At 33.9% G+C, this 27886-nt stretch overlaps 6 protein-coding genes and 1 long non-coding RNA gene across 10 annotated transcripts; 3 read left to right on the top strand and 4 right to left on the bottom strand.

Annotated features, from left to right (window-relative positions):
• Nucleotides 1-84: 84 nt before the first annotated feature.
• LOC125058390 (protein TEX261) lies at nt 85-13429 on the bottom strand. 3 transcript variants are annotated; one of them, XM_047662466.1, is made up of 8 exons: nt 13271-13429; nt 12746-12881; nt 11356-11406; nt 10572-10598; nt 3681-3760; nt 3264-3485; nt 2063-2174; nt 85-1487 (listed from the first exon to the last, which is right to left on the bottom strand). In XM_047662466.1, exons 1-8 carry the CDS (start codon nt 13376-13378, stop codon nt 1369-1371), a joined length of 855 nt encoding a protein of 284 aa, XP_047518422.1. In that variant the 5' UTR covers nt 13379-13429; the 3' UTR covers nt 85-1368. The 3 variants fall into 3 exon arrangements, with proteins under 3 accessions (XP_047518422.1, XP_047518423.1, XP_047518424.1); XM_047662467.1 differs by having other exon boundaries at nt 12792-12881; nt 13271-13401; XM_047662468.1 differs by lacking the exons at nt 10572-10598; nt 11356-11406; nt 12746-12881; nt 13271-13429 and adding an exon at nt 5191-5380.
• Nucleotides 7737-9747, bottom strand: LOC125058376 (gastrula zinc finger protein XlCGF8.2DB-like). Its single transcript, XM_047662453.1, has 2 exons — nt 9499-9747; nt 7737-8860 (listed from the first exon to the last, which is right to left on the bottom strand). The coding sequence occupies exon 2, from the start codon at nt 8799-8801 to the stop codon at nt 7803-7805; it is 999 nt and encodes a 332-aa protein (XP_047518409.1). The 5' UTR covers nt 8802-8860; nt 9499-9747; the 3' UTR covers nt 7737-7802.
• On the top strand, nt 11889-13447 carry LOC125058423. The gene is made up of 2 exons (XR_007118400.1): nt 11889-11938; nt 12674-13447. It is a non-coding gene; the product is annotated as an uncharacterized LOC125058423 (long non-coding RNA).
• Nucleotides 13448-18644: 5197 nt separating this feature from the next.
• LOC125058386 lies at nt 18645-20944 on the top strand. The gene is made up of 2 exons (XM_047662461.1): nt 18645-19125; nt 20176-20944. Exons 1-2 carry the CDS (start codon nt 18951-18953, stop codon nt 20913-20915), a joined length of 915 nt encoding a protein of 304 aa, XP_047518417.1. The 5' UTR covers nt 18645-18950; the 3' UTR covers nt 20916-20944.
• LOC125058338 (protein ALP1-like) lies at nt 19127-21772 on the bottom strand. 2 transcript variants are annotated; one of them, XM_047662414.1, is made up of 3 exons: nt 21126-21772; nt 19548-20080; nt 19127-19214 (listed from the first exon to the last, which is right to left on the bottom strand). In XM_047662414.1, exons 1-3 carry the CDS (start codon nt 21755-21757, stop codon nt 19174-19176), a joined length of 1206 nt encoding a protein of 401 aa, XP_047518370.1. In that variant the 5' UTR covers nt 21758-21772; the 3' UTR covers nt 19127-19173. The 2 variants fall into 2 exon arrangements, with proteins under 2 accessions (XP_047518370.1, XP_047518368.1); XM_047662412.1 differs by having other exon boundaries at nt 19127-20080.
• A 1196-nt stretch (nt 21773-22968) lies between these two features.
• Nucleotides 22969-25697, top strand: LOC125058355 (protein ALP1-like). The gene is made up of 2 exons (XM_047662432.1): nt 22969-23377; nt 24459-25697. The coding sequence occupies exons 1-2, from the start codon at nt 23064-23066 to the stop codon at nt 25333-25335; spliced, it is 1191 nt and encodes a 396-aa protein (XP_047518388.1). The 5' UTR covers nt 22969-23063; the 3' UTR covers nt 25336-25697.
• LOC125058396 lies at nt 23375-26144 on the bottom strand. Its single transcript, XM_047662477.1, has 2 exons — nt 25695-26144; nt 23375-24383 (listed from the first exon to the last, which is right to left on the bottom strand). The coding sequence occupies exons 1-2, from the start codon at nt 25864-25866 to the stop codon at nt 23791-23793; spliced, it is 765 nt and encodes a 254-aa protein (XP_047518433.1). The 5' UTR covers nt 25867-26144; the 3' UTR covers nt 23375-23790.
• Nucleotides 26145-27886: the final 1742 nt, after the last annotated feature.

The following is a 27886-nucleotide window of genomic DNA, read 5'->3' as shown; positions in this document are numbered from 1 at the left end:
ATCGGATGCAAGGATTGTAGCACCACTGGTTTCGGTAACAAAGTTTTGAGTTAAGAAGGTTGAAAATAAAGGCAAAAAAACATGCTGTTTTAACAATTTTATTTCAAACATACAAAAACCATAAATTAAGAACCTTGTACTATTTACAAATAAATAAGATATTAAGAAATAAGTGAGTTGCCAGTCGCAATATCCAGATTAAAAAACACACTATTTTAAGTGCGGTTTACTGTAACTCGAAATTACGCAGTTTTCTTATTCACATTCGTTGCGTACAAAAGCTGACATTCTAAATATTTATTGGTTAACATAAAGTCGATATACATTTACCACGCCAACTTGGCAGACTATATTTTTGTAGCTCAGCAGTCGAAATGAACACTTACCCCATTATTCGAACTAAATCAGTCAAATGCTTTAGAGCTTTAGTGATAGGGTAAAATTCAGAAACGATATTTAGCACGAACTATGACACCCAACAAGGTTTAGTTTAAGCCAAGTAATGGACATCCTCGAGCGAGACTAATTTGGCGCCAAACGTTTTTTTTTTTGAGTTTATGGCCTGGTATATAGGCCTTAGGCCAATACATTTGTGCAATTACAAACACAGATAATTATTAATGAACTTTAACACATTACACAGATAATACTTTAAAACATTTTACTACGTTGCATAAATAAATGATATGTTAAAAATATATTTTATTGTTTAAACTGCTTTTGAAATTATTTTCTCCTTACACTACCAGACACAAATTGATGTTTCAGATGATTATTGTTTTTGCAATTAATACATTATTTTATGGCTTCACAGATTAGTTAAGTTTTTTCTGCAATACCAACAACAATAGAAACCAGAGTTCGCGTACTTGTACTTAGCTTGGCCCGGACCTCGATCGTTTTACAATAGTTTTTGAATCTCATTAAAGAATTTAATTAGACTGTTGTATTTATATGAACGGAAACTTGTATTAAATAATTGCCTTTATTTAAAGCCTACTTCTCAGTAGGTTGTGTCCATAAAATATATCATTTTAAAGTTTTATACTAGCAAAGGTTAAATTGAACGCAGAATTGTTATTATAATATAACATATATGTAAGTAGTTATTTGAACATTAAGAACCGGAATGTCTACGGACATTTAGAGTGGATACTTATCGCTAAGTATGACTTTCATGTCACTTTAAAAATGTTAAGATGACGTTTTTGTATTTTTGACATAGTCTTCTTCTCTGTGTTACAGTCCAGCTTAGCCGCGGTACGAACTCAAATTAAAATCAAGTTACTGAATAGCGATGCCGAGAAAACACCCAAATATGGTAACACTTATTCACAATTTGTAATAATAAATAAAATCTAGCGTAATTCAAAACGATTTTTTATTTCGTTGTGGCAATATTGAATCCTTGGCGAAACTGAAGAAAGACAACAGACTGTATCTCTTCGCTTTTTGTGATAGATAATCTGTGACCACGTTGTTTTCACCTGAAAAAAAATTACAAATTTAATAATTAAAAATATTGACTTTTTTAAGTCGAATCGATGACGTAGCATGCTTGTATGTAACATGTGACGTCACTACTCACGGGACTGGTGCGATGCCATCTTGCCTTGCATTTTTTCGTGAAATTATGAATATTCATATAAATATAAAGTTGTATAAGTTCTTCAGGGAGCGTTCAAGTATTACGTGACGCAATTTTTGGAGACTATTGCCCCCCCCCCCCCCCCATGTAACGCGCCGTAACGTTTTTCTGTACCCAAGTTTAGTAAAACGTTTCGTGACCACCTAGTGACTCTTTATACCTAAAAGTTACCATTATGTGGTGTAAAGTACTGGAAAGTCGAAAATAATATTAACAATAACGCGTAATTCAATCCCCGCCCCGTATCGTAACGTATTACAAAGGGACAAAAAAAATTCGTTACGTAATACTTGAACACTCCCTTAGTCACTATTAAATAGTGGTTTTTAAAATCTTATCAGTGTCAAAGATAAATATGTCTTGTTTAAGCATTACTTTTTTAACAAAGGTGGTTAAATAGGTAAAAATACTTACCAAGCAAATGTTGTCTTTCCCCCGTGGTGGGTAAGACATAGTCATTGGCTGATAATGACACGAATAATGCGAATGGTACTATCCATAGACATAAGGTGAAGTAGGCTAGCACCTGCAACAAATATCGAAATGTGTACGGCATGGTCACTTCAAAAGTCTGACCATGCAACTATTAAGTGTCAGGTCAAGGCCATTTTGCCCATCCAATAATAACTTGCATGGTCACCATGTCTTCTGTGACCATGCAACAATATTTTGTTCCACTAGACAGCTGTGACCATGAGACACTACAAAAAAAGTTTAAAGTAAGTTTGCCGTAAACAATGAGGAAATTTCTGTTGACGACTTTTATGTGACACTGTTATTGGTTCTGTCACAATGTTTTCTTACTTCTTATTATTTTAGTTATAAAATTAATTATAAACAATCAGGACATATATTATAGTTCCTACTTCATTTATATTATTTAATATATAAAAAAATATTAACTTATTTTACATCACGGTCATGGCAACAATCAAAGTTGAAAATATAAGAAATGTGGTAGTCTAGTAGTATTATAAGAAGAGTAGATAGTAGAGTAGTCAGTACACTTAAGAGTTTGTCCCACTCAGAGTCCTTTATTAAATCTCTAGTAATAAATGTAAGAAAAGTTTCAGCTTCTTCTCAATTTTGCATTTTGCAATCATTTGCAAAATGCAAATGATTGCAAAATGAAATTTGCGGTCATCCGCAAAGCTGAACTTAATTCAACATGTCAACACCAAGTATTTCGTCATGATTGTAGAACAATGTCGGATTTGAAAAAAAAACACTTTTTATTATATTTGGATTCTACATTGACTAAATATTACGGCTACATCAAAAAAAAATTCCATGTGTTAAAAATTTCAAATGAAATAGACGGATTTGATAGAAACGTGATTTTTCTAGAAAACTGTGTAATTTAATGTTATTATTTTCTTTCAAAACCAAACCTTTTGTTTGCTTCTATGCCAATTTTCATAATAACAGAATTAGAATAGTTATGACAAAAGTTGGTTATGGCTTTAAGAGTCAAGCTTTAAAAAGACGAGTTAGCGAGAAAGGGTGGAAATTATATATACATAAGGACATAGTTAATAATTGAGATAGGTACAATTAAATCAGTATTCTCTGAGACTTCTGATAGACCAAACCTCTGTATAAAAAAGAAACTTACCTCCGAAAAGCCATAATATGTTGTACCAAAGAACTTAAACGCTAAGTAATGGTGCAATATCAAATTCAGCACAGACGACACAAAGGTGACACTTGTCAGCCGAAACACGGGGAAATCTCTCAACAATAATGCATGCAAAAATTGTTGAAATAGTCCCAGACTATTTAACTGTAGTGGTATATTCTCAAAGAGTATTAAGCCAAGGTGTATGACTGCAGTAACCTGCAAATGAGAAAAAAAAAACATTAAATATAAAACTTCTTAAGAATTAAAAGTTATTAAAGGTTCAAAAATACTAAAAGAAAGATTTTATGCCTGCTATCCCCCAATTTGGCATGTCGCAGACATATTTCTGTAATGTTTTTCTATTTTCTACTTAGTACAAAATAATATTGCGTTCAAATAAAAGGTACTTACCACTACAATCCATGATATCACATACTTTGCCATTACACTGTATTCTTCAACTAACTCGGCCAAATAGTATAAACCCGCAGCTGTAACATTAAAATGGATAGTTGAGTAAGAAATATTTTTAGTTAGTACACAGGATTCACAAAAGATTTACTTAATAACTATGGTCAAACTATCATATGGAGTGAGCATAATACCAGTAAACAATATTACTTGAAACACAATTATATGATGCACATGCTTTTTTTACTCAATACTCCAACCACATTCTTAGGTTTATCTATCTAACATATAATATAAATTATTTTACAGTGTCATTTTGTGTGATGACAAGAACTTGTTCACTGTACTGGCTTAACAAATAAGTATTGCAATACAGCGAGAAAATGCTGCCAGCGTTAAAGGTACACTGCCACAGAGCCCAAACTTTTTAAATTTGATTTAATTTTCAAAATTTCAATAAAATATACTTATTTGTAGTGGTGTAATGGTGTGGTAGTGGAGCTGGATACTACTTAATACCTATGACTGTACCAACACTTGAGAATTTATATTTCAATAAGAATGAAAAAGAGATAGAAAAAGAACTAAATAAAGAGTTGGTCTTGTGGCTTCAGTGTGCGACTCACATTCTGAAGTTGTAGGTTTGGTCTTGGCTGTGCAACAATTGACTTTCTATTTAATATTCGCTTTTATGGTGATGGAAATACAATATGAGGTAACTGACTTACCTTAAACGCAAAATTATAGACAGTGTGTGTCAGGCACAGAAAGCTGACTATACATGCCTATTAGAGAAAGCAAATGATCACGAAACAAATTAAGGAATCTGAGGCCCAGACCTTGTAATGTTGTAGACTCATTACATTTTTATCAATAACACCAATTTTCTTTCCTAGTGCAACACCCAGAGAAGCAAGGGCCATAAAAGTATCCTGATTTCAAGAAAAAATCAGAGGCTAGGACATGTTCACATACACCTATAGACATTCAATCATAATATTGGTAGAATTAAACTTTCTTTATTTTAAATGTAATACAAGTACTATAAGTTAACATGTTTTGTTGTTAGAGTGTCATAATTAAGCTTTGTGTTAATAATATACAATATAGTTCTCATTTAATTTAAAAGTTAAATTACATTAAACATAGTATTGGAGGAACTGCCCTATTAAATTAACATAAATTTTAATAATCAATTTAAATGAAAAATTGTGTTTGGTAGAATTAGAAGTAAAATTAAGAATTTAGCTCCAAAACGCAAATCAACCTTAGCATTTTTAAATAAGACCGACAGAAATCAAATTTTACTACATAACATAAAATAACAGTTTGCGTTAAGAAAATAAATGAAACTATTATAATTTTATACACAAACGTTCAGTTATTACATTAAGTATGCCAAATGATTAAACAATTGGTTTATTTTTAGCGTATTGCTTAAGATATAAAATAATATATTGCTGTTAATCTTATCGGTATAAATAAGTTTGTACTAAAAGGATATACGTACCTATGGCTAAGGTCACAAAAACTACTTGCACACATAATGATAAAATACTTAATAAATAGAGAAACATATTTGAATTCGTTTTATTTTTTATAAAATAATAATCTAACTCATATCGTAATACGTACAAACGGATGTTAATATCATTGTCGTAAATTGTAATACCAAATTACACTGACTATTGACTTCCGGTTTGACTTTACACTGACGTTGACAATTTAATCCATCCCTTTGTCAAAATTCCGGTCAATACGGCTACAGATTCAAGGTAACTTAGGTAGAAGTCAATCAAGGGTATGTTCCGATATACACTGCGACCACTGTACAGAGTACCGTCAATTTAGTATACTGTGAACCGTTTCTCTATAGCCAGCTATACTGGTGACAATTTAAAACGGAACGCAGTCCAGTATACTAGTCAGCTTCGTTTTTCGACACAGGTTTCAAATGAGTGCATCAAAGTTTTTCAATTCAACAAGAAAAACTATTATTGGAGTATTATCGCATTAAAAAAATCTATATTAATATTAACTGTCAATTGAATTAATACTACAAAGAAAGTAAGTTAGAATTTTAAATGTTTGTTATTAAACTGTAAGTTATATCAGCCGTTAGGCATTCAAGTGGTTTTGATTGATCACGTGATCAAAGCACTGCGAGTACCTTACCTCGAAAACGCCAGTGCTCGCAGTAGAAGTATAGCGGGGATTTGTGACGTCATATATTTCCTAGGACGCTGCGGCTGTATACTGCAGTCCATAGCGGAACAAATTTTTGAACAGTGGGAGCACTATACAGTACTCGCAGTGTATATCGGAACATACCCCAAGTGACATGATAGCGTAGATATTATAGCAAATGCTAATTAAAACATCACAATAAAGTAGATTTCATTAGATTAGATCGGCTTCTAGTAGTAATTAAACATCTGTTTGACTAAAACTATTTACCTACAAAGCAATTAATCGGTGTTCAATGCACTTCTCAATCCATAGGTACTTTTAAATAATATTATAATAATAACGAAACAAAAGATAGGAAATAAAATCATTTTATTATTTGTTTCTGATTTATATATAAGCACTATAATTAAACATTACATTGCATACACTAATATCACATAAATATTTAAGTATCTAAAATAACCATTAAAAAAATTAGCTTAATATCACAATCTTTAATACTAAACATCCATCACACGAACAATAGAGATCTGTGCCAATTTAGTTTTATTACCTCAATGTAAATACATAGGTATATAATAATAATAAAATGAATTAAATATCTTATTATTGATCGTGATTTTCAGTGTTGATATAGGAAATTTTCCATAAATTAACATAAGTTTCTACATTTTATAGCGTTATTAAAAAGAAATATAATTGTAACTTAGTGAGGGTTATTAAAACACAAATGTGACGTGTCATTATACCGTTTTGTAGTTTTATACTTTACTATATCTGAACTCATAAATGTTTTTTTTTAAAGATTTTATGGCCATTCCAATCGAATTAATAAAAAGGTACCATAAATATTTTACGGCGCCAAACACACCATCGGCCGGTGCCACAGACAATAAAAAAATATAAACTCCTTAAATGAAAAACATTTCGTAAAATTTACATGGCGTTATACAATTAATATATATTCCATATATATTAATTGTTTTTTTTATCGCTATAATTTTTAACGACGTATATTTTACAATTAAAATCCATCCCAATTTATGAGACTAGAGAAAGCTATGACAAAACTGAATCCTTAAGCAATGCCAAATGTCAATCTTCGAATACGGAATATTATTTGACAAACTAGATTTAAGTTTAAGTAACGCTCTGGAATATGAGTCTTAGTACAACTAGGTATGAAAACATCTAGATGATTCTTTGACATTACTGTTAAAGGTCCGTTTTCTAGAACGTCAATCAAATTTTAATCTTATGTCAAAAACTGTCAAACCATTTTATGTGTAAGATATTTGACAGCACTCAATACGAGTTTGAGACTTGAGATACAAAGTTGAATAGTCACTCATTACAACAGTTTTAGATATCGTTTATTTTATTTGGTCGCCCCATTCCCCAATCGAGTTTTTGAAAAAAAAATGTTTTATGATAAAGGGAAAGATCATTTATAAGTTTTATAACAAAACTATTTTTTTTTATTTTTTTTCCCAATAATTCAAAAGTTATTTCAAAATAATAAATAATTTTTGAATCCAGTACCGAAAACACGCCGAACAAGCCCGAGCGACGTCATAATGTTAGTTTTCACTCATTGCAGTTGATAGAAAAATAATACATACAGTGTTTTGATTTTGTTATTGAATATATTTAAATAACAAGATCAAAACACTATTAATATTTATATATATATTAATAGCCGTAAACGCTGTACTGTTAAATTGCTTTAACATTATGACGTCACAACATGGTGATCGATCATTCATGGCGCGTTTATAGTCACGTGATTTTTATTTAAATTTCATCAATTTTTAATTGTTTATATAAAATTAATTGAAAAAAAAATTCTTTTTAAGTTATTTGTTAACAATAAAGTTTTAAAATACATTAAAAAAAATCAATATTTTTTTTTCAAAAACCCAATTGCGTGGCTTATGTATCAGACTTCGAATGGTGCGCTCTTACATGTACTTTGAGACCGGTCACTTGCACAAATCCCTTCCCACATTCCTTACATACAAACCGCTTATCGTTTGTATGTATACGTACATGTGTTTCTAAATGTTCCTTCCGCTGAAAAGATTTTACACAAATATGACACTGAAATGGCCTTGTATCCAAATGGCTAACCATGTGTCGCTTCAAATATGTCTTATTTATACACTTAAAGTCACACATTTCGCACGAAAATGGTTTATCATTGTGATGTACGGACATTAAATGCCATTTTAAAGAGTTATATTTCACGAATTTCTTCGAACACAATTCGCAGGAGATTTGCAAGGTCTTGTCATGGACAAATGCAATGTGACGTTTACGAAGATACCAAGAAGGGAACTTTTCGGTACACTGCGGACAAGGGAATTCGCCCTTGTGCGATAGTCTGTGGTACGAATACGCGCCATGCGTCCTGAATGTTTGATTGCACTTTTGACAGCTGTACTCAGTGTTACTATGCGTTAACTTTATATGTTTTTTCAACATGAATTTCGTCAAAAAACCCTTGCCACAGGAGTCACAGAGTAAAGGGCCGGATGTTAGGTGATTCTTGTAGACGTGTGACAATAGATTTCCGAAAAAGGTGAAATTTTGATGACATTCTGGGCATGGCGCCTCAGAATCCGTAATTCGAAAAGCGAAGATGGAACAACGTACGGCGTTATTAAAGTTCTGTTTGTGTGTTATTGTGACATGATCTAGAAAATCATCTAATGTTTGCATATCTTTTGGACAAGCTTTGCAGGCCAAGTCTGTGATTTCCAATTTTACTTTCGTCTCTGTATTGATGCATTTTAATGCGTCATCCAATTTTGTCTCAAAATGTTCGTAATTATGCTGTTTCAGTTCGGATATTTTGATGAAAACTTTGTCACAGAAAAAACACATATATTTGCTGTAGGACCATCTGAAGGGTGTTGAGGTGGAGTACATCACTATTATTTTGACGATATTCCGTATATCCGCTGTTCGAAAATCCGATTTTTCCGAATCTAAAAAATAATGAGGTAAATTTTATGTCTTGTATGATTTTTTTTAAATTCTGGTCATATTAAAAAAAAAAGGGTGCGTGTACTTATGTACGCGCATAAAAAGTTATACTTCTTTGGCATTATTAAAAATAGTTTTTGATTGCATGCAAATAATTAATTACAATTAAATAATCAAATACTTGAAAAGGAGTCATTATAGTCAATAAAGTTCAGTTTACATTTGAAAAATTAAATAAATAAATATTCATTATTATTCTCTTGCATTAAGTGTAACATCCACTTCCATGGGCAACTTCATTCTGTTAATTTTGTGTCACGGTGCGCGCGCATCGTAAAATTTCACTCATCGATTTTTTATAACGCACCTAAAGAAGTATAACTTCAATAAAAGCACGTAGGTAATTACATAAAATTAGGAGTATAAAATATAAAAACCAATTAAAAAAAGAAGGAAGGAAGGTATTTTGCGTATCAACTCACGTGCTCCAACATATAGTAGCACAATTGCGTCAATTGACACTTTGACAGATGACGTAATCATTAAAATAATTCCGTAATACAAAGGTACGAGAACTGAGAATTTTACGTTTAACGGCTCGATTACGCTCTTACGGGGTTTTGTATAATAAACAACAAACCTGTTATCTCAATTTTATGCTTTTCCTTTTTGATCCTTTTATCCGATTTACATTTTAACTTCTTTAATGTACTTAAATCTATATCATCGTCAGAGTCTGGAACGAAATAGTTTAAAGTTTGGTCAATGATTTGTTAACATGACCCAAATAGGGATGTGAAAATATAACGACGCCAGACGAAACGTTGCGTTCGACTGTGATCTGTCAAGCGGACGTCAAAACATGACGTATGACGTTACGTGTCAATGAGTATTATGTTTTTTTTTGGAGTTTATGGCCTGGTATCTAGACCTTTTGGCCAAATGAGTATTATGCAAAATGCAACAGCAACAGACCAACCACAATCAGAGCGGACAATCGTGTAGTCTTTTGTTTTACATGAGTTTCTTGGCATGCTTTTAATAGCGACGTCCTTATTGAATTGTACTGCAAGCAATATATATAATACTAGCAGACTCGGCCAAGCGTTGCTGTGGCTAAGGTTTTTGTTATATTACATAGTAGCAACCTATTCAAGGGAAACGGTAGGAGAACACCAGTCATGGGGACCACCATGCTTTTTTGGTGGTTATGCCATTAAATTGTAGCTTATGTGAAACGTTGGTACTTTCAACACAGCGCCATCTGTTAGAATTCTAATAAACAAATAATTTGCAATAAAATTACATTACGGGTATAAATTGAGATGTAAGCTATCTTATCTTTTAAGTCGAATCAAACTACACACGGTGTGCAAATTTGATTGATATCGGTTCGGTAGTTTAGGAGTCTATAGCGGACAAACAACGTGACACGTAATTTATATATATTAAGATATTACACTCACAAATAACTTGGCTATACAATAGTAAGATAATTTTCAAAATCGGTTCAGTAGATCCAAAGATCCCTCACAAACTGTAATTGTTCCAAATTCTGACTATGTATACAGAAACGGTACTGCAGTTTGAAGACAACTTGTGTAGTTATAATTGTTTTAAATATGTACATTCATCCTTCAAGAAGCACTCACCTATGTACTTATAGTCGCAAAGACTGATTGTATGATTAATATTAAAAAAAAATGTACATACCATCTGGTCCGTCTGGAGTCACAAAATCTGAAATATATTATTAATCTTTAATTACAGTAAGAGGATAAAAAGTAAACTCAAAATCTGAACGATCACGTATTGCACAACGCAATTTTTAAACGCACTATGTAACGCGCCTTAAAGTTTTTCTGTACCGTTTCGATTTATTATTATTTACTATATAAATAACGGTACAGAAATATATAAACATATTAAAAACAACCGAAACTAGTAATATTGAAGTTATACTTCTTTTGCTATGCGCGCACACCGTCACAATTTTTTTTTGGAAATTATTGGTATCGTTTTATTATTGGTTCGTGATTGTTAGTATCGTTTTTTCTACAAGAGTAGAATAAGATTTTTATCTTGCTACGCCAAAGAAGTATAACTTCTGACGCGTGTACATAAGTTTTTTGGCCAGAAAAGGCCGCCCGTTGCTTCCATAATTTATGTGACCCGATTGTTTATGAATGCAACAACTAAACTTTAAATGTTAAGTTAAAACGGTATGTTTAAATGTGTATTCCGTTTTGGCTATTGTGTACAGTGTAATTATTTGAATATTGTTTAATAAGTAGCTGTAGGAATATCGTTGATCAAATAAATAAATAAATAGTTAAGTTAGGTACAAAGCGAGGGTAGGAAACCAAATGGTATGACTACATAAAGGAGTAAGTAATCAAAACAATATGCCTTTTTATAAAGGTACATCAGATATTCTGCCAATCAAATGCTCCAAGTATAAATTATCAAGCATTCAATTAATAGATTTTATACTAACCTATTGGTACAGTATCGCTTGGTGGTTCGAGTTTTACTTCAGGAAACATTTCTGAAATTTTTAAAACAAGATAAATAATCCAGTGGTTACCATTCTTAAATCTAGACTAGTTGATCAGCCTTCACATATGACATTCAGATCAGCTTTCACATACGATACATGGCTATTTTTGAAGTTATACTTCTTTAGGCGTGTTATGAAAAATTGATGAGAGTGAAATTTTACGACGCGCGCGCACCGTGACTCAAAATTATCAGAATGAAGAGACAGAAGATGCTACGGCATTGGACATAATTTAAAAACAACATTCGAATAATAATAGAATTTATGTTACACTTAGGGTCTGTTTCACAATGTCCGGATAAGTTCCACATAAGTTCCAAATAAGCTATTTATTACTTATTGGTAGGATAAACACTATTGTTGCGTTTCACGACTGTCAGATAGCGCTATTCGTCACATAAAGTCCATCATAAGCTATGAGTCCGATGAATGTTAAATAACACAATTTATTTTCCAAATAATTTATGTGTTGCATAGCTATTTGGTACTTTATCCATACATTGTGAAACAGACCCTTAATGTAAGAGAATAATAATATTTATTTATTGAATTTTTCAAATGTAAACTGAACTTTGTTGACTATAATGACTCCTTTTCCAGTAAGATTATTTAATTGTAATTAGTTATTTGCATGCAATCAAAAACTATTTTTAATAATGCCAAAGAAGTATAACTTCTTACGCGCGTACATAAGTACACGCACTCTTTTAACACGCTTTATATTAGGCTCACATGTATGTATGTATGTAACCGACTCCTTCGGACTCGATTTTGACCCACTTTAAACGGACAGATTTAATTCAAACTTTGTACACTTATAAAGAATCAGCGACAATATAATAATTTCATAGGTTTATCTCGAAAAAACAATGAAATTTTTTTAAGTCCACAAAGCAATACGATTAAATTGAGACAACACGTATTGCTGCTAGGACTAAAAAGTGGAAAATAAATATAGTTTAAAAAAACTATAAAACACGCTTTTAAAGCACATTAAACTAAAAAGTGAAAAATAATTCCTAATTTAGGCTGAAAATGGTAATGAACAAAAAATACTGGTATTATTGTGAAAAAGCGTGGGGCGCTCTGTGCCATATTTTTACTTTTTAGTTTGATTTGCTTTAAAAGCGTGTTTTATAGTTTTTTTAAACTATATTAATTTTTTAAGTAAGTAAGAGTTCAGACTCAGACTGATTTTAATTGAGAATGTTGAAATGAAATCTAATTACACAGATAGTATTAATTTATGTTGCAGATATCTAAGACGAAGGCACTGGAAGATACAATAAAAGATGTTTTGTTAATTAAAGGTGGATGACTGAAATACCTAGACCATTTTTGTACTCTGAAAATCTCTGTTCATTTTCTATAACCTGTTTTTTGAAGGAATATGCATCTTGCAGTTTCAGTATACATTGGTTACATATAGCATATTGTCTAGTGTTATCAGGTGAATGGCAAATCTGAAACAAATTACAACAATATCAAAAACATAAGTCAAGTAGGAGAGTTCAATATTCAAACAATTTAGTTTGTACAACATCTATAAATATGAATTCAATTCCACTCCTACCACTTCTCTGTCTGTCATTCCACAATAGCACATTTTGCCGCACATAGTGTGCAGAAGAAGCAGAAGCCCATCAAGGTATTTCCCAATCAATTCAACTTAAGGTTTTTCAAATAGAAAAAGATCAAATTCTTAAAAAGCTTGTGTTTAGTCTTTGGACACATTAAGGGTTTCATTTTGTTGTTAATTATTACAGTACTTTAACTTGTAGAGATGTGGAGATTCGTTTAACTACAAAGTTACAATAGGTTAGTAGTGTAGTATTACAAACAAAAACCTTACCATAATATCAAAGCAAATCTTCAACATATCTTCGTAGGTTATCGTATTAATTAAATCCGTTAAACTTTGAAAACAACCTTCAGCATGACAACATCTGCACAAGTCCATTTTTAATTGTTGTTCTTAACGAACTGTAAAGATAATATGATTAAAAAATAAAAATTAAGAGTAACTCGATCTATTGTTTCGATCTACCTTAATATATATATATATTTAGTAGCTATTAGATATTATATTAATTGAAAACTCAGAAGTATTAATTAAACATACATTTATTTATCAAATTTAAAAATAAACAAATTATCACAAGCCACAGACCACAGTCTTTCACGAAGACTTACTTCTAAGCATCTAACAGTCTATCACAGATAGTAAGAGACATAGACTACAATACTATAAAGGGAAGTTATAATTTAACACAACGTTGCCTGAGTTAAACACTAAACAGGGTTCTATCTAGCATTTTACGATTTTTTTGCATGCATTTTTGATGCAACAAGGTTCCATGTGAAATTTTGACTTAAAAGAAAATGATAATATTGAGGAAATCCATGTTAAGTACAGTAGTATGCACGCCTGGTCACTCAGGCATCCAAGTAGTGGACACTGTCCACTCCTGTATCGCACGGGTGTTAACTCCTTCTGAATATTATACACCGGTATCGTTAGTAAGAATTCTGAAAAAAGTCAACAGAACTAATCTACGTATATACAGGATTATTCAACTAATTAAAGAAGATATTAAAGATTTTGCTGCATATTCAAAGGTCTTGGGCTATGACAGAGTAACATATAGAAAAGTGACGGCTTTGAAGTTTACACAATGTTATTTATTTTGATAGAAGAAAATCCTTTATGTTACCTTTGATATTTTATATTGTATATTTAAAAATATATACAATCGTTGTTAAGAGATACAGAATGTAGATTTTTTCGAATTATAATAAGAATTATTAAAAAAAGTCAATTTTCTTATAAAACGTAAAATAAATTAGAACTCTGCAGAGGTTCAGCTTAGAGACCTCCCGTAGAATTTTTTTTTGCAGCTGATGACCTCATCTATCCCCTATTTGCGTTTGATCCACGACTTTTTGGCCACCCTGTATATGTAAAGGTAATGTTATGTATAATTTTATGTAATTTATCTTAATCGTTACATATGTTATCATGGTAAAATTAAAATAATAAAGCAACTCATAGCGTAACGCCGATATCAGCCTGTCAAAGTCTTAAATCGATCTTACGCAAACCAGTACCTGTCCTATATAGAACCCTGTTGAACTGAGGCGACGACAACTAAAGGTGTGTAGTGGAATTCCTATATTTTTTACAGATACAAAAAACTTAGGAGGTGTCAAGGGACACCCGGATGGAACGAAATTCCTTTCGATTAATTTATATGTTAATTGGTATCATAACAGTATGATAGATTTTCTCGACACCAATCTTACGACGAAAAAAAAAAGCCAACATCACGAGGTGTTCCCAGGCGGTCACACATCCAAGTACTGACCTCGCCCGACGTTGCTTAACTTCGGCGATCGGACGAGAACCGGTGTATTACAATAGCAAATAGCAAAAAAGTGTCGTGACAACTTTTCGTAAGAATTTTTTCCGTCTAGCCCCCTTTCACAACGCGCGATAAGGAACTTCGTTCCAATATAAAGTTTCAGAGGTCTTTCAACTTCTATCAAAATTAACAAATGTTAGACGTTTATCTTATTTATAGATTTAAATAAATATGATAAAATCTAGATTGAAAGTTTTTAATGAATGCAAATGCAAAATGTGTATAAATAAATCATATACGACATATGGAAAGTTTGTTAAAATTACTTCCTTTAACGGTTTCATACCCTTTCAATTCATTTCTATGAAAAACTAAGGACAGCGTGAAGTAGTATAATTAATGCTGATTTCGAAATATTATAAAATTTAAAATTACAGCCGAAATTATTTCAATATAAAGTAAGGCAAGTATTCTTTGAAATTATATTGTTCTGTTAATTAGGTAGATGTGAATGTTAGATTGTTATTCAATTGTATTTGTCCAATTCCTTGTTGTTGTTATAAAATTACAAATTAATTTTATAATTATCATCTTTTATATTATTATTATAATATTGTAGTTTTAGTTAAGGAGCTAAACATTAGAGGGCGTGGCATAATTTTGATTCAATTTTTTTTCCAGAATCTTGTCTGTGGCAGTTGGCTCTGGCTTGAATTTGGGGTTTCGACTTTCGCCGTTCGCGGTACCGAATACCATTTTGTTTTTTGGTGATTCAATTTTTTCGTTTTTGTCCTATTATGTAGTACAAATTTTCTTCATCATTGCCAAATTCAGACTTGTTGTTATAAATTTGAAAAGCAATGCAGTCTATTGTGTGGTATTGTTACCGTAAGTGTCTAAATCCTTGAATTGGGTAAAACTAGTTTAAATGTTGGTTTGTGAAAGCTCTACGAGGCTTTATCTCAGTGGTTGTTTAAGTCCAATTTAGACTAAAAATGTCTTAAATTGTCTCTTCAAAGTTTTGTATATTTGTTATTGGTTCGAAACAAATAGTTTTTTTGCATATGCATTAATTTTATTGTTGTAGATGATCCTTTGAATGAGTATGAGTTCACTGAAATAATTATGATTGTCCTTTGTTTTAAGTTATTTGGTTAGTTGGTTTCATTTAAATTAATATGTTAAAATCTATATGGTATAAAATATTTAACCCAAGCAAGCAAATGCAAAGAATTGCCTTTTACTTTATTAAAATACTGCCTACAGAACTGTCCATTGAATCTACTCCCGTTTCTACGTTGTCGTCTACGTTTATTATATTCTTGTACTATATGTCGACATGAAATGGCACTTTTTCGCTATGCTTTCATCATATCTTGTAACAGTCGATACTAAATCTTACACATGTAGATAAAAGTGTAACCACTTTGTTGTCCTTTCACCATGGAATAAAGAATTCCTTTTTTACTGGCAATGTTGACTTTGGGATGTTATTTTGTTGTGATTTACACACAGTGTATAGGTGCCATCCTTTTCTAAAAAATGGCAATGAAGTCAAGAAATTGTCAATGCAAACAAATTACAATGATTCTTGTTGCTCCAATATCAAGATCGCCCATCTAATCTCTTATCAATTTTGTTGGCCAGAATAGTTCTCAACTTTGTAGGCTAAGCTAGATAAATCACAGAAGACATTGAGTTTGAACCCCTATCTATGGCGTTCATCTGTTCGTCAACTAAGAGGTTCTATTTGTATGCTGGAAAACTTCTCATTGAGGTCTTCAATTACTAGATGTATTTTAAACAACTATCAATCATGTTTAGAATGGCCTACTGGTTTGTGATTCATTATTTTGGAAATGCAAAGAAAGTTTAAAATTTTGAAACTTATTGACCGGCATTACAGATGAAATGAGACCATATGAAAATACTGTTAAACTCTTTCATGTCAGATAAATTATTAACAACTGGATTATAAAGGTCTTGTGTAGTACTGTATATACTGGTTTGATATACTATTTTCTATATAAAAACTTCATTTAAGAAGTACATGAAGCACAGATATGAGACTCTCTTTTTCACATACATATTTGAGTATATTATGGATATTGGGAGATTCCCAAGAAAACAACTTTATCCGGATCATAGTTGAATGATCTTCTCTTCCATATAACTTCTCTAGTCTAATAATCTACTAGGAATACTACCACTGGGAATACTGTCAAGATCTTCTTGCACTTCCATGTGTTTTGAACAAGGGGTGGATCGTGCACACTACCTTCCTCATCCTCTTAATTTTCACCTACATCTTGTAATTTACCTGCAAGTTCTTCTCTAGTATAACAAGCATCAGAATTTACAACATGCGGTCCATCTTTTGATAACCATCCGGTCCATCTTTTGATAACCATCCATCTTACAGTTGCGCTAAGTAAAATTCTATGAATGTATTAAAGGAGTTCCGGTAAATCCTTTTTCTTCTCCACACTTAGAGTCTTTCCCACTGGATACAAAATATCAAGCTCTAAATTAGCTAAATCAACAGAATTTCTTTTCTTTAAGTCCACATTTTCAAACAAGACCTCTGGATTATTCGAATATTTAAAGAATACAGTAAAATTAAAAAAAAATCATTTAATCATATGGGTAACACATTGTACACTTATGACTTGTCAGTAAAGAAATACATATTAATTCTTCTAATTTTACATTTACTGCCAGTTCTTAAATCAAGGGCGTAGAACGGAAGGGAAGAACTGGCAATAAACTCTCCGCCACTCTTTTTAATCGCCATGTTTTTTTTTTACACAACGTTTGTAAGGACCTGCAACCATTAAACCATGTTCCACATGACATCTTAAGTAATTAATAATAATAACATAAATTAAAAACAAAGAGTTGTCCTCTATCAGCAGGAGGCATGGTGAAATAGGAATAAATTGGTGGTTCTTGTGATAACAAAGCCACTGAATACTCAGCCACTTTACTTTTGATTTCTCTGAGGTTTTTCGAGGATTTTTCGATTAGTAATATTACTTTCCAGTTTGTCATTCAAGTATGCGGCTGATTCACCGTCGATGAAGTAAGGCAGGCCATTGTAGTAAAAGATTTGTCACTATGTCCAAAACCCTGTACTCTTTGTTACCTACAGTCACCATTTTCTTTGCGTGGTTCATGTCCATTTCCACCATCTGTCGAAGGGTTTTGTTCTTAAAACATGCTGAAATGTATAACAAAATGTCATATACCTACTAGCGCCATCTGCCTAAAAGGGCATCGTCCTCGGAAAGCAACAAGCTGTTCATCCAAAGTTAAGAAATCACTTGGAACAAAGTGTTGTTTGCAGTTATTGACTAATTTCTCGAAAATATCTCGAACTGGAGCTAATTTATCTTGTTTACGAACTGCTCTATCATTTACATCATCAAATCTAACCGTTCGCAGAAGGAATCTAAATCTACTTAGAGACATGACGAGATATATCAATTCGGTACCTATACCTCGCGTTGTATCCCAGATATCTTCCAAATTACGTCTTCCGGATTTCTGAACACCTATTACAAAAAGCATGCCAATAAAAGCATTTCCAAGATATCCGTAACTTTTGCATCTCGCTCTCTGGAAAATTTAGTTCTCACTTGCTCTATGTAGATATTTGTAGAATTTGTTACGAGTTCTATGATAGACTGATCAAAGAATAATTTAAAACATTCTAGCTCCGATGACACATTTTTAGCAGCCCCTTTAGGCCCTGTGGGTTGTGTACGAATATTTTGAGTACGTATGCGCGTGCTAGGATAAGGATGTTTCATCCACTTAGTGCCATTTTTGGCCGTGTCGTTATCGTTATTGAGATAACTTAGGCCGGGTTCCCACTACGCCGGACCGGCAGATCTGCCGCGCCGGTAAATCTGCCGGAAGAGCTAGTGGCTGTACAATTTATATGAAGCTATTCACATTATCCCGGGTCCGGCATTTTTGCCGAGCCCGGCATTTCTACCGAACGTTTTGTCACTACGAATTGCCGGTAGAACGACCGGGCCCGGAGTAATGTGAACGAGTTTGTGCCGGTATCTGTCCCCCGCTCGCCCTGCTCGTGCTCCCCTCGCCCCGCCCGTGTTCCACTCACGTCATTCGGCTCGCATGTTCTGGTAAAAGTAGACGTTTAGCATGGATATTCAAGCAGAAACTTTAATTACGCTTGTCCAAGAGAGACCTGTTCTGTGGGATAAGACCGAAGACGTTTATAAAGACAAAAACTTAAAGTTAGCAGCATGGCGTGAAGTATGTTTAATACTGAAACCAAACTTCGATGAACTGGATGAAAAAGAAAGAAAACAGTACGGTGAGTTTTTAATGTTTTATTGATAAAATGTAAATGCATTGATAAATTTTATTTTATAGCTGCTGCCTGCCACGGAACGGAACCAATATCTGAAACAAAATAATTAGTAAATGATGTCCGTATAGCGTTGGCATTAGGGCCACCTCGACTCGACACATTTCGATTCATGGGTGTAGTTTCTTGTTCTTGTCTATGTTCTATATTTTGGTAACTTTCAAAATTTATACCATCTTTTTCTCTTACAAAATTATGTAAGACTGCACAAGCTTTAATTACTTGAATTGCTGTGTCTACGTTGAGATCTATAGCTCGATGGATTATTCGCCACTTATTTGCCAGAATACCAAAAGCGCACTCAACATACCTTCTTGCTCGACTTAGTCTATAGTTAAAAATCTTTTTATCAGTATTCAAATGTGTACCTCCATATGGACGTAGGAGATTAGGTGTTAAAGCAAAGCCTTCATCGCCAACAAGTATAAACGGTAATTCTTCGTGCAAGTTTTCATGAAGCGGTCTAGGCTTTGGTACATTTAAAGTACCATCATTGATCTTTTGCCAAAATGTACTATCCTTTAATATACTAGAATCGCATTCCTTGCCAAATGAGCCCACACTAATAAAAATAAATCGGTACTCTGAATCGACAACTGCCATTAATACAAAAGAATAATACTCCTTGTAATTAAAGAACATAGAACCACTCTTGGCTGGTTTCAAAATTCTGATATGTTTGCCATCTACTGCTCCAAGACAGTGAGGAAAGTTGGCTTTTCTTTCGAATCCTGAAGCGATGTCCTCCCATTCTCTCTCAGTATCAGGCAGCTTAAGGAAATCTGTCTTTAGGTTTTCCCAAATGACGTGGGTCATTTCTTTTATTAGTTTACTTATTGTCGAAACGCCTACTCTGTATGAGTAATGTATTTCTTTGAATGAACATCCTGAAGCTAAATATCTGAAAAAAAAGTATTTTTTGTTAATACATTATTACTTTATACGTCACCAAGAAACAAATTGTATTGTTTTATGATATTTTTTTATTGATTTCAGGAAAACAGGTTTCAACTAAATGGAATAATATACGAGATTCGTGGCTTAAGACAGTAAAGAAACAAAAAGATGAGTCTAAATCTGGATCTTCGACCAAAAAGACACGAAATTATTTATATCACGAGCAATTAATGTTTTTGAAAAAAGTCTCCGAACCTCGACCACCACATGAGTCAGTTTCAAAAAAAGCAAGAACCGAGACTGAAGTAGGCATGGAATCAGATTTTCGTTCACCTTTAATTAAAGATAAAAAAAAAATTGATAATAAAGAGGTAAATGACAGGATGGTAAAGTTTTTGGACTCCAGAATAAACCCAGAAAAGGAAAACCATCATCTATCTTTCTTCAAAGGCATTATACCAATCTTGAACACTTTAACTATCGAAGAGACTTTAGAATTTCAAGCTAGCGTCATGACAATGTTGCAAAAAATTAAAAGTAGGAATTATGAGAGACCAAATTACGGACATTGGCGTGATTCATATAATCAGATAACCGGACCAGATCAGTATTCTGGATACTACACACATAATAGCGTCAATCAACAGCCAATACCTACGCAAGATCAACACTACCCTGGATACTCTACGCAATATAATAGTAGCAATCAACAGGCAACAACATCTATACCATCAACTTCATCTCAGACATCGAATCCGATTCCAGCTTCGCCATCAGCATCTAGTAATCGTTCCATACATTCCCAAGACTCAGATTACTTAGATTTTGAAGGGATTTAAGTTTGAGTACAAATAAATACTTAAATAATTGTTTGCATTTTTAATTCATAATGATTATCAAATACATACACCCTCCCACACACACACATTATATATATTCACATTCATGAAACAAACATACATAGCAAACATTCATTCATTCATACAGTCTTAAGTAGGTACCTACGTCAAAACTATTATTACGCAATCTAGTGCATAAAATAATCTTACCTTAGACATATGGCTAATCTTTGTTCTGGGCAAATACATTCTCTGAAACTTGTATCTCGTACTCTTATGTCTAGTCGTCCCAGTAAATCGTCAAAAGTGGTTGCTGTCATTCGAAAATAATTGAAGAACTTTGATTCGTCTCTTCTAAGTTCACCCATTAATGTTTCAAATGTTCCAAGTGAAAATCTTTCCCGTAAAATAGGGTGTACCCAATGTTTTCTTTTATTTTGCCTTCTATTAAGATACCACCACAACACAACAATTTCGTCGTCCATTGTGCGCGCAGGTCCAAATTCAACTGAGGACTGTCTGAATTTCTTCCGGGATCCGATGTAATGTGAACACTCTGTCCGGTGTCCGGTTTTCGGCAGATCTGCCGGTCCGGCGTAGTGGGAACCCGGCCTTAGAGGTATATCATCTTCCGATTCGAAATCCGAGTCTAAAGTTTGATTAGTAATTGGCTCGCTTCTTTCCAAGGATGGTTCTGTATCACTTCCTTCTTGTTCGGTATCAGTATCATGTGGTGATTCGAAAACACAGTCTTCATCACATAGCTCCACTTCAGTGTCACTTTCTAGTATATCGTCATCTTCAGTACTAACTTCTTCCAACCATCTCGAAATATGTGCCATTATTCTGAGAAATACAATTACTCAAGTTACTAATATTAAACTAAAAACTCTCCCACCCAGTAATGTAGGATAACGTTTTCTTAAATAACAGAACTATAGATTTGATAAATATTTTATATTAGCACACTGATAAATCATTAACAACTAACAAGTTTCGTGACAATTTGTAATAGCTCCCAAACAAAGAATGCCCACCCGAACTCTTTTTACTTCATCAACGCCCGAGATCACGCCGACATTTTCCCGCGTCACTACTTGAGATCACCAATCCAAACCAAACCAAAACACCACCAATCGTGGGTTTTGTCAATAGAACTATTATTTACAAAACCACATTAACACTCCATTAGTCGCGCGTTCTACTATTGTAGAACACGGGTGCATTTCGTAGAATTTTATCGTGAATTGTGGGTATTTAACGCACACACTCATAGTATTCCTCTATAAGCAATTGTTGAATAATTGAATAATTAATTATTTCTGCTCAACATTTTCGATGGAAATGACCGAGCCGCATGCGATTTTAGTAACCTGTGTAAATGGGGTAGCGATACGGCTTGGTGAAGCAATTTGTGAAGCGACTCGCCGCACGGCGAAAATCGTCCCGTGTAAATACCCCATAATGGTGAGTTGGCGAGCAAGTTCATTCGGGTGACAGCTTAACCGCTCTTTGTATTTAGCTGCCAGTCTCCGGATTTCCTCTTTGATAGTTCTCATTTTAAAGTGTTCGTGTACTTCGTTGTTGGTTATGTACCATGGTACTTTTGCAACTGCTTTGCTATGCTTTTTCAATTGTAGGTAGCTCTTTATTTGTTAGGTGACTAGGTGGTCACGTAACGTTTTTTTGTGTTGTTATGTTTTCTATATGTTATACCTAATATCTTTTCCTCGGATATTGCGAAAGCAATTGCCTCAGAAAGTGTCGATGGATCTTTACATCTAACTATAGTGGAAAGTCGTGGCTGAAGGTCGGTCATGATAATATTTAATGCGAGATCTTGCATCGCTGCTACGAGTTCTTTTCTTTTTCGTATTTATTGAAATATTAATTTCAGCTAGTAATTTTGATAGACACGACTCTACCTTGAGGGAATATTGGCTGATAGTTTAATTTAAAATAATTAAAACCACACAAATTTGAACGAAAATATGTTTATTATGTAAGCAATTAACCGTTTAGGTAACTAGTTAGGCTGCCTACGCACTGGCGACCATAGACGCGGCCAGGCCGCCGCGGCCATGGTCGCCGGTGCGTAGGCAAGCGCGACATGTGGACGGCCGAAAAATTTGCAGTCGACTTCCAAGGATGTGTCAAGATGGACGTGCAGAAGATAATCACGCTAACTGTGCTTGTGTATTTACTACGAAAAGAAAACGGAAGATTTCACGTAAAAGACAGTTTTGGGTGCATCCATTACTTTGCGAGAGAAAGACTAAAGGATTATATTATACTTATTTTTTGGATTTAAAAATGTATGAGAAGAGATTCTTTAATTACATGAGAATGTCAACGAATACTTTTAACCTGTTACTGGATACAATAAAACCAAAAATTACTGGAACTGGTAACAACTATCGGAAATGCATTCCAGCAGAAGAAAAATTAGTAATAACAATAAGGTAAGCTTTTTCTTTTTTAAATACAGAATGTTTAAAAAATACGTGATATATTTTAAAGGATGTTTCGGAATGGAGTATTGTGTACAGGAAAAATAAAAATAATGTGATAGGGCCTTTTTTTTACTTAAACTGCTAAACGGATTTTTTTGTAAATTTGAATTATACAAGACTTGATTCTGAATCACCCTAAACCACCACTGTTGCGTTTTTCACAACAACCTGTATAATTCATTGACCAAGGTTTTGCCACTTTAAAAAATTTATGAACTATTGTTCAGTAGTATTCTACTTTACGACTTTGAAAAGGAGAGGAAAAGGGCTTGCTTATAACATGTTTTTAAATATTAAAAAACTGAAGTAGATAATCAAATTATTTGTATTTTCATAACTTAAAAAATGGCAATTGTGAACAATTAATCATTCAAATTGGGAAATAGGTCTATCATTTCTGAATTTTGAGAAATATCAGAATAATGAGTATGAGTATCGCTGTAATTTGAATCATCTGATATCCTGTTGGTAGTAGAATAACCTGAATAGTTCGGTTGGTATTTTTCTATAATTTCCATGATTTCCATTTTCGCTTTGGTCTTCATTGCAGCAGGGATTGTTTGAAATCTTTCGAGGAGGGATAAAAGAAACAGTCTGTCACAATTTGAATCATTCTGTGTAGTCGCTATGGTCTTATGCAGAACTGAAATTAGAGGGTCTGTATCGGATTCTTCGTTTGGTATTTTTTTCTTCCTTTTTGTTCTAAGCGACTTTGATGCAGACTGTTGAGTCTCAAGATCAGAAGATCTTGCACTTTCATTTTCTTGACTTGCCTCTTCGAGACTATTTTCTGTTGCGTTTGTGTCCAGCACTGATTTCAAAAACAGTAATTGGTTGAAATAGGTGTATTGTGATTTACGTTTTGCAGCAGAACCACTTTTGACATCTTTAAGACGGCGCAGCTCTCTTGTGAAACAGTCTCTAAGGTTTTTCCATCTTTTTTGGAGAGTAATGCCTGTAAATCAATAAATAAATGTAGTACATATTACAAAACTAATATTATGTTTATTAATGTGAATTTTATTTTCAGGTATTTGGCTACTGGGTGTTCTTTATCTCATATAAGTCATGAATACCGTATAGGGCTTCCTACAGTATCGGAAATAGTATTTGATGTTTGTGAAGCAATATGGGAGATATTAAAACCAATTGTGATGCCACAATTGACCAGAGATAAGTGGATTCAAACGGCTGAAGGTTTTCAAAAATACGCCCAATTTCCTAATTGCATCGGAGCCATCGACGGCAAGCACATTAGAGTTATCAAACCACAACATTCGGGATCTCTTTATTACAATTACAAGAATTATTTTTCAATCGTGTTACTTGCAATATGTGATGTAAATTATAAATTTCTTTACGTAGATATTGGAGCATACGGCAAATGCAGTGATTCGTCAATTTACAAAGACTCTGTATTTTATCATAGGCTTTTAAATAATGATCTCGATATTCCGAGCAATAACCCCATCAAAGAAAATGGCCAATCAATGCCGTTCGTTTTAGTGGGTGATGAGGCGTTTTCACTATCGGAACATATGATGCGACCGTATGCTGGGAGAAACTTGAATAATGTAAAGACTAATTTTAATTATCGACTATCCCGTGCCCGCCGCTATATTGAATGTACATTTGGAATATTAGCCAATAAATGGCAGATTCTTCACCGACCCCTAAACGTCAAGAAAGAATTTGCAGTTGTGATTATAAAAGCTCTATGTGTGCTTCATAATTTTGTGCGAGAAAGAGACGGATATGATTTCAAGGACACGTTAACTGTACCAGAGGCTTTATTAGAAATACCTGCATGTTTACCTAATAGAGCAAATAGAACATCAACCGAATATCGAGATATATTCGCAAACTACTTCAGTACCGATGGTCGCTTGCCCTGGCACAATTTGTAAATATATGGGTGCTCGCCGCGAGCCGCCATTGCGCGCCGTAAACAAAATGGCGTCGAACGCACATGCGGTATGAGTAATCTTTTTAAAAAGTTATTCCAATCATTACGAAAACCTGGGAAATTTTAGCAAATAATTGTCAAAACTCATGTGCAAAGCGAAAAATAGTAGAAATAAAATAGTTATACTTTTGACAATTACCTATTTGCTAAAATTTCTTAGATTTTGAATGAACGGAACAACTTTAAAAAAAAATCACTCATGTCACATATACGTGTCGAATGCTACTACAGCACCTGCTGCGTTTATTGTAGTTCATCGCATTATTAATTTACTTAGGCATAATAAAATAAAATACTAACCAAGTTCTGCCTTTTCTTTATCTTCCATGGATTCACCGCCAAATATATCGACCACTTCAAGCCACAACTGCCGCTTAACATCTTTATTGGAGTAATCATTTGATGCTAAATCCCATAAACCTCTTCTATTTTCAACTTCAATTATGAACCTTTCCGTGTCGAAATTGGCCATTGTAAAATAATCACTCTGTAGCTAGCTACACGTCTGGTCGCCGCGGCCGATGCGGTAGCACTGATGAATTTTAATACAGAAGTGATGTTCTCGACGGCCACGATTGGTCGCTGGTCGCGTGGCATCAAATTGGACGCCGCGGCCAACGGTGGCCGCTGGTCGCTGGCCGCTAAGTGCGTAGGGGCTATAGCGATTGCCATATAAAGTCCAGAATTCACTGGCCGCCGCGGCTAGGTCGCGGCGACCATGGTCGCCAGTGCGTAGGAGGCCTTAATGGTGCAATGGACACCTACCCACCAAAACCCAACAGCCCCAACTGTTCAGTATTGACCGGTAACAGTTTCCCTTAATCCGTGCCTCCGTCGTAAGCGTCTGCTGTGTGAGCCCAATTTCTGAGTTGGCCAATTCTTTGCTAAGGTCACAGTAGGGTACGTGCGTAATCGCGTCGTCGTCTTCCAGGCCTTTTTTAGCGTTGAGGGTCGGCGTCTGTGTAACACTCCCGAACCCTCTCCGCATTCTCTTGAAGTCTAACGACGGCCTCACAGAACGCTTGGAAAGTGTTTCACGGGCCGTCGCTGTCAGCCTCCACCATAGCTTTCACTATGACTGGAAGCGACAGATCCAATCCGAAGGTGGCGGTTAGTAAGCTACGTTCAGAGCTCCACGCCGGACAAACCTCTAAACTCTACCCGGTAGAGGGATTTTCGTATCCCACCGCTGCGACCATTTAAGGTTATACGGATACTTAAAATAATCTTTAAAAAAAAACAAAATGATTTATTTAGAAATAGTAATAAAAAAAACAGAGGTGTAACCTTAATGGACGCTGACAAACGACTGACCCTGCTCCCGCTTGGTATGCTTATATGCTTTCCTTTTGATTACTTAGCACATTAGATAGTCAAGAGGTTAGCCATATCTCTTACATGCTAAGGGTATAACAGTACGTACGTAGTTACGTACTGGATAACAACTTCTTCTCTCAATTTGGGATTTTTTCTGGATGAGAAGATTTTTTCCTTTTTCATATTATCAGTCCCTTCTATTGCGTCGACTTCTTCACTGTTATTTTGTGGAAGTTACCGTGTAATATCTAAAATTGAAGTGTTTATTCTATTTATTGCTCGAGAACAGGCGAGATGGTCAGTAAAATGATTCTTTTTTAATCTTTGATCTAAAATGGTCGCAGCAGCCAACAAATGAACTTGTTCGACACTTCCAAATCTTTTCTTTAGGCCGTAACAAACAAACGTAACGTTTTTTTGATTAAAGAGAGGCGAAGGAATCCAAACACACAGGCATCTCGAGAGTTTTTGAATAATTAACCCTTTAACCGGCGGCCGGCAGCACTTTTATTATACAGGGTGGCCAAAAAGTCGTGGATCAAACGCAAATAGGGGATAGATGAGGTCATCAGCGGCAAAAAATTGTTCTACGGGAGGTCTCTAAGGTCAACGCCTGCAGAGTTATGATTGATTTTGGTTTTTATATGAAAATTGACTTTTTTTTACTAATTCTTCTTAAAATTCGAAAATATCTACATCCTGTATCTTTTTCATAATATCCACTAGATTGGTACTGATGAGTTCTTGCGTTAGACATACTATTTATAGTTGTTTATTGAGTGTATTGAAGATAATATTAAGTTATACGATATAATTTTTTTTCAAATCAAAACTTTTTGTTTATTTCGGACCCCACTGTGAAAAAAAATTACTCTACCGAAAAGTGACCCTGTATTACAAGTTTTGGCGCATTTAATATGGATTCTGAAAAGGTATTACACATGGCCATGAGTCTCTCTAATATCTTTCTAGGACGAAAAAACAACAACGATTCGGACTTATGATAGATTAATTATTTACCTACCTGTGACCAGTACTGTGTGAATCGGACTAGATTCAAAAAATTGGACAGATGTCTGTAGGGTTACGTAGGAATTTGATTAGACGATGCAGGTTAAGTATTATGGTCAAAGTCAGGAACTTTGAGCATATTTTATTGTAAAATATTTTGTTGC

Source organism: Pieris napi, chromosome 18 (assembly GCF_905475465.1).
Source record: "Pieris napi chromosome 18, ilPieNapi1.2, whole genome shotgun sequence".
Classification (NCBI taxonomy): domain Eukaryota; kingdom Metazoa; phylum Arthropoda; class Insecta; order Lepidoptera; family Pieridae; genus Pieris; species Pieris napi.
The sequence above is the reverse complement of the archived record's forward strand: the minus strand, read 5'-3'. Positions and strand labels throughout refer to the sequence as shown.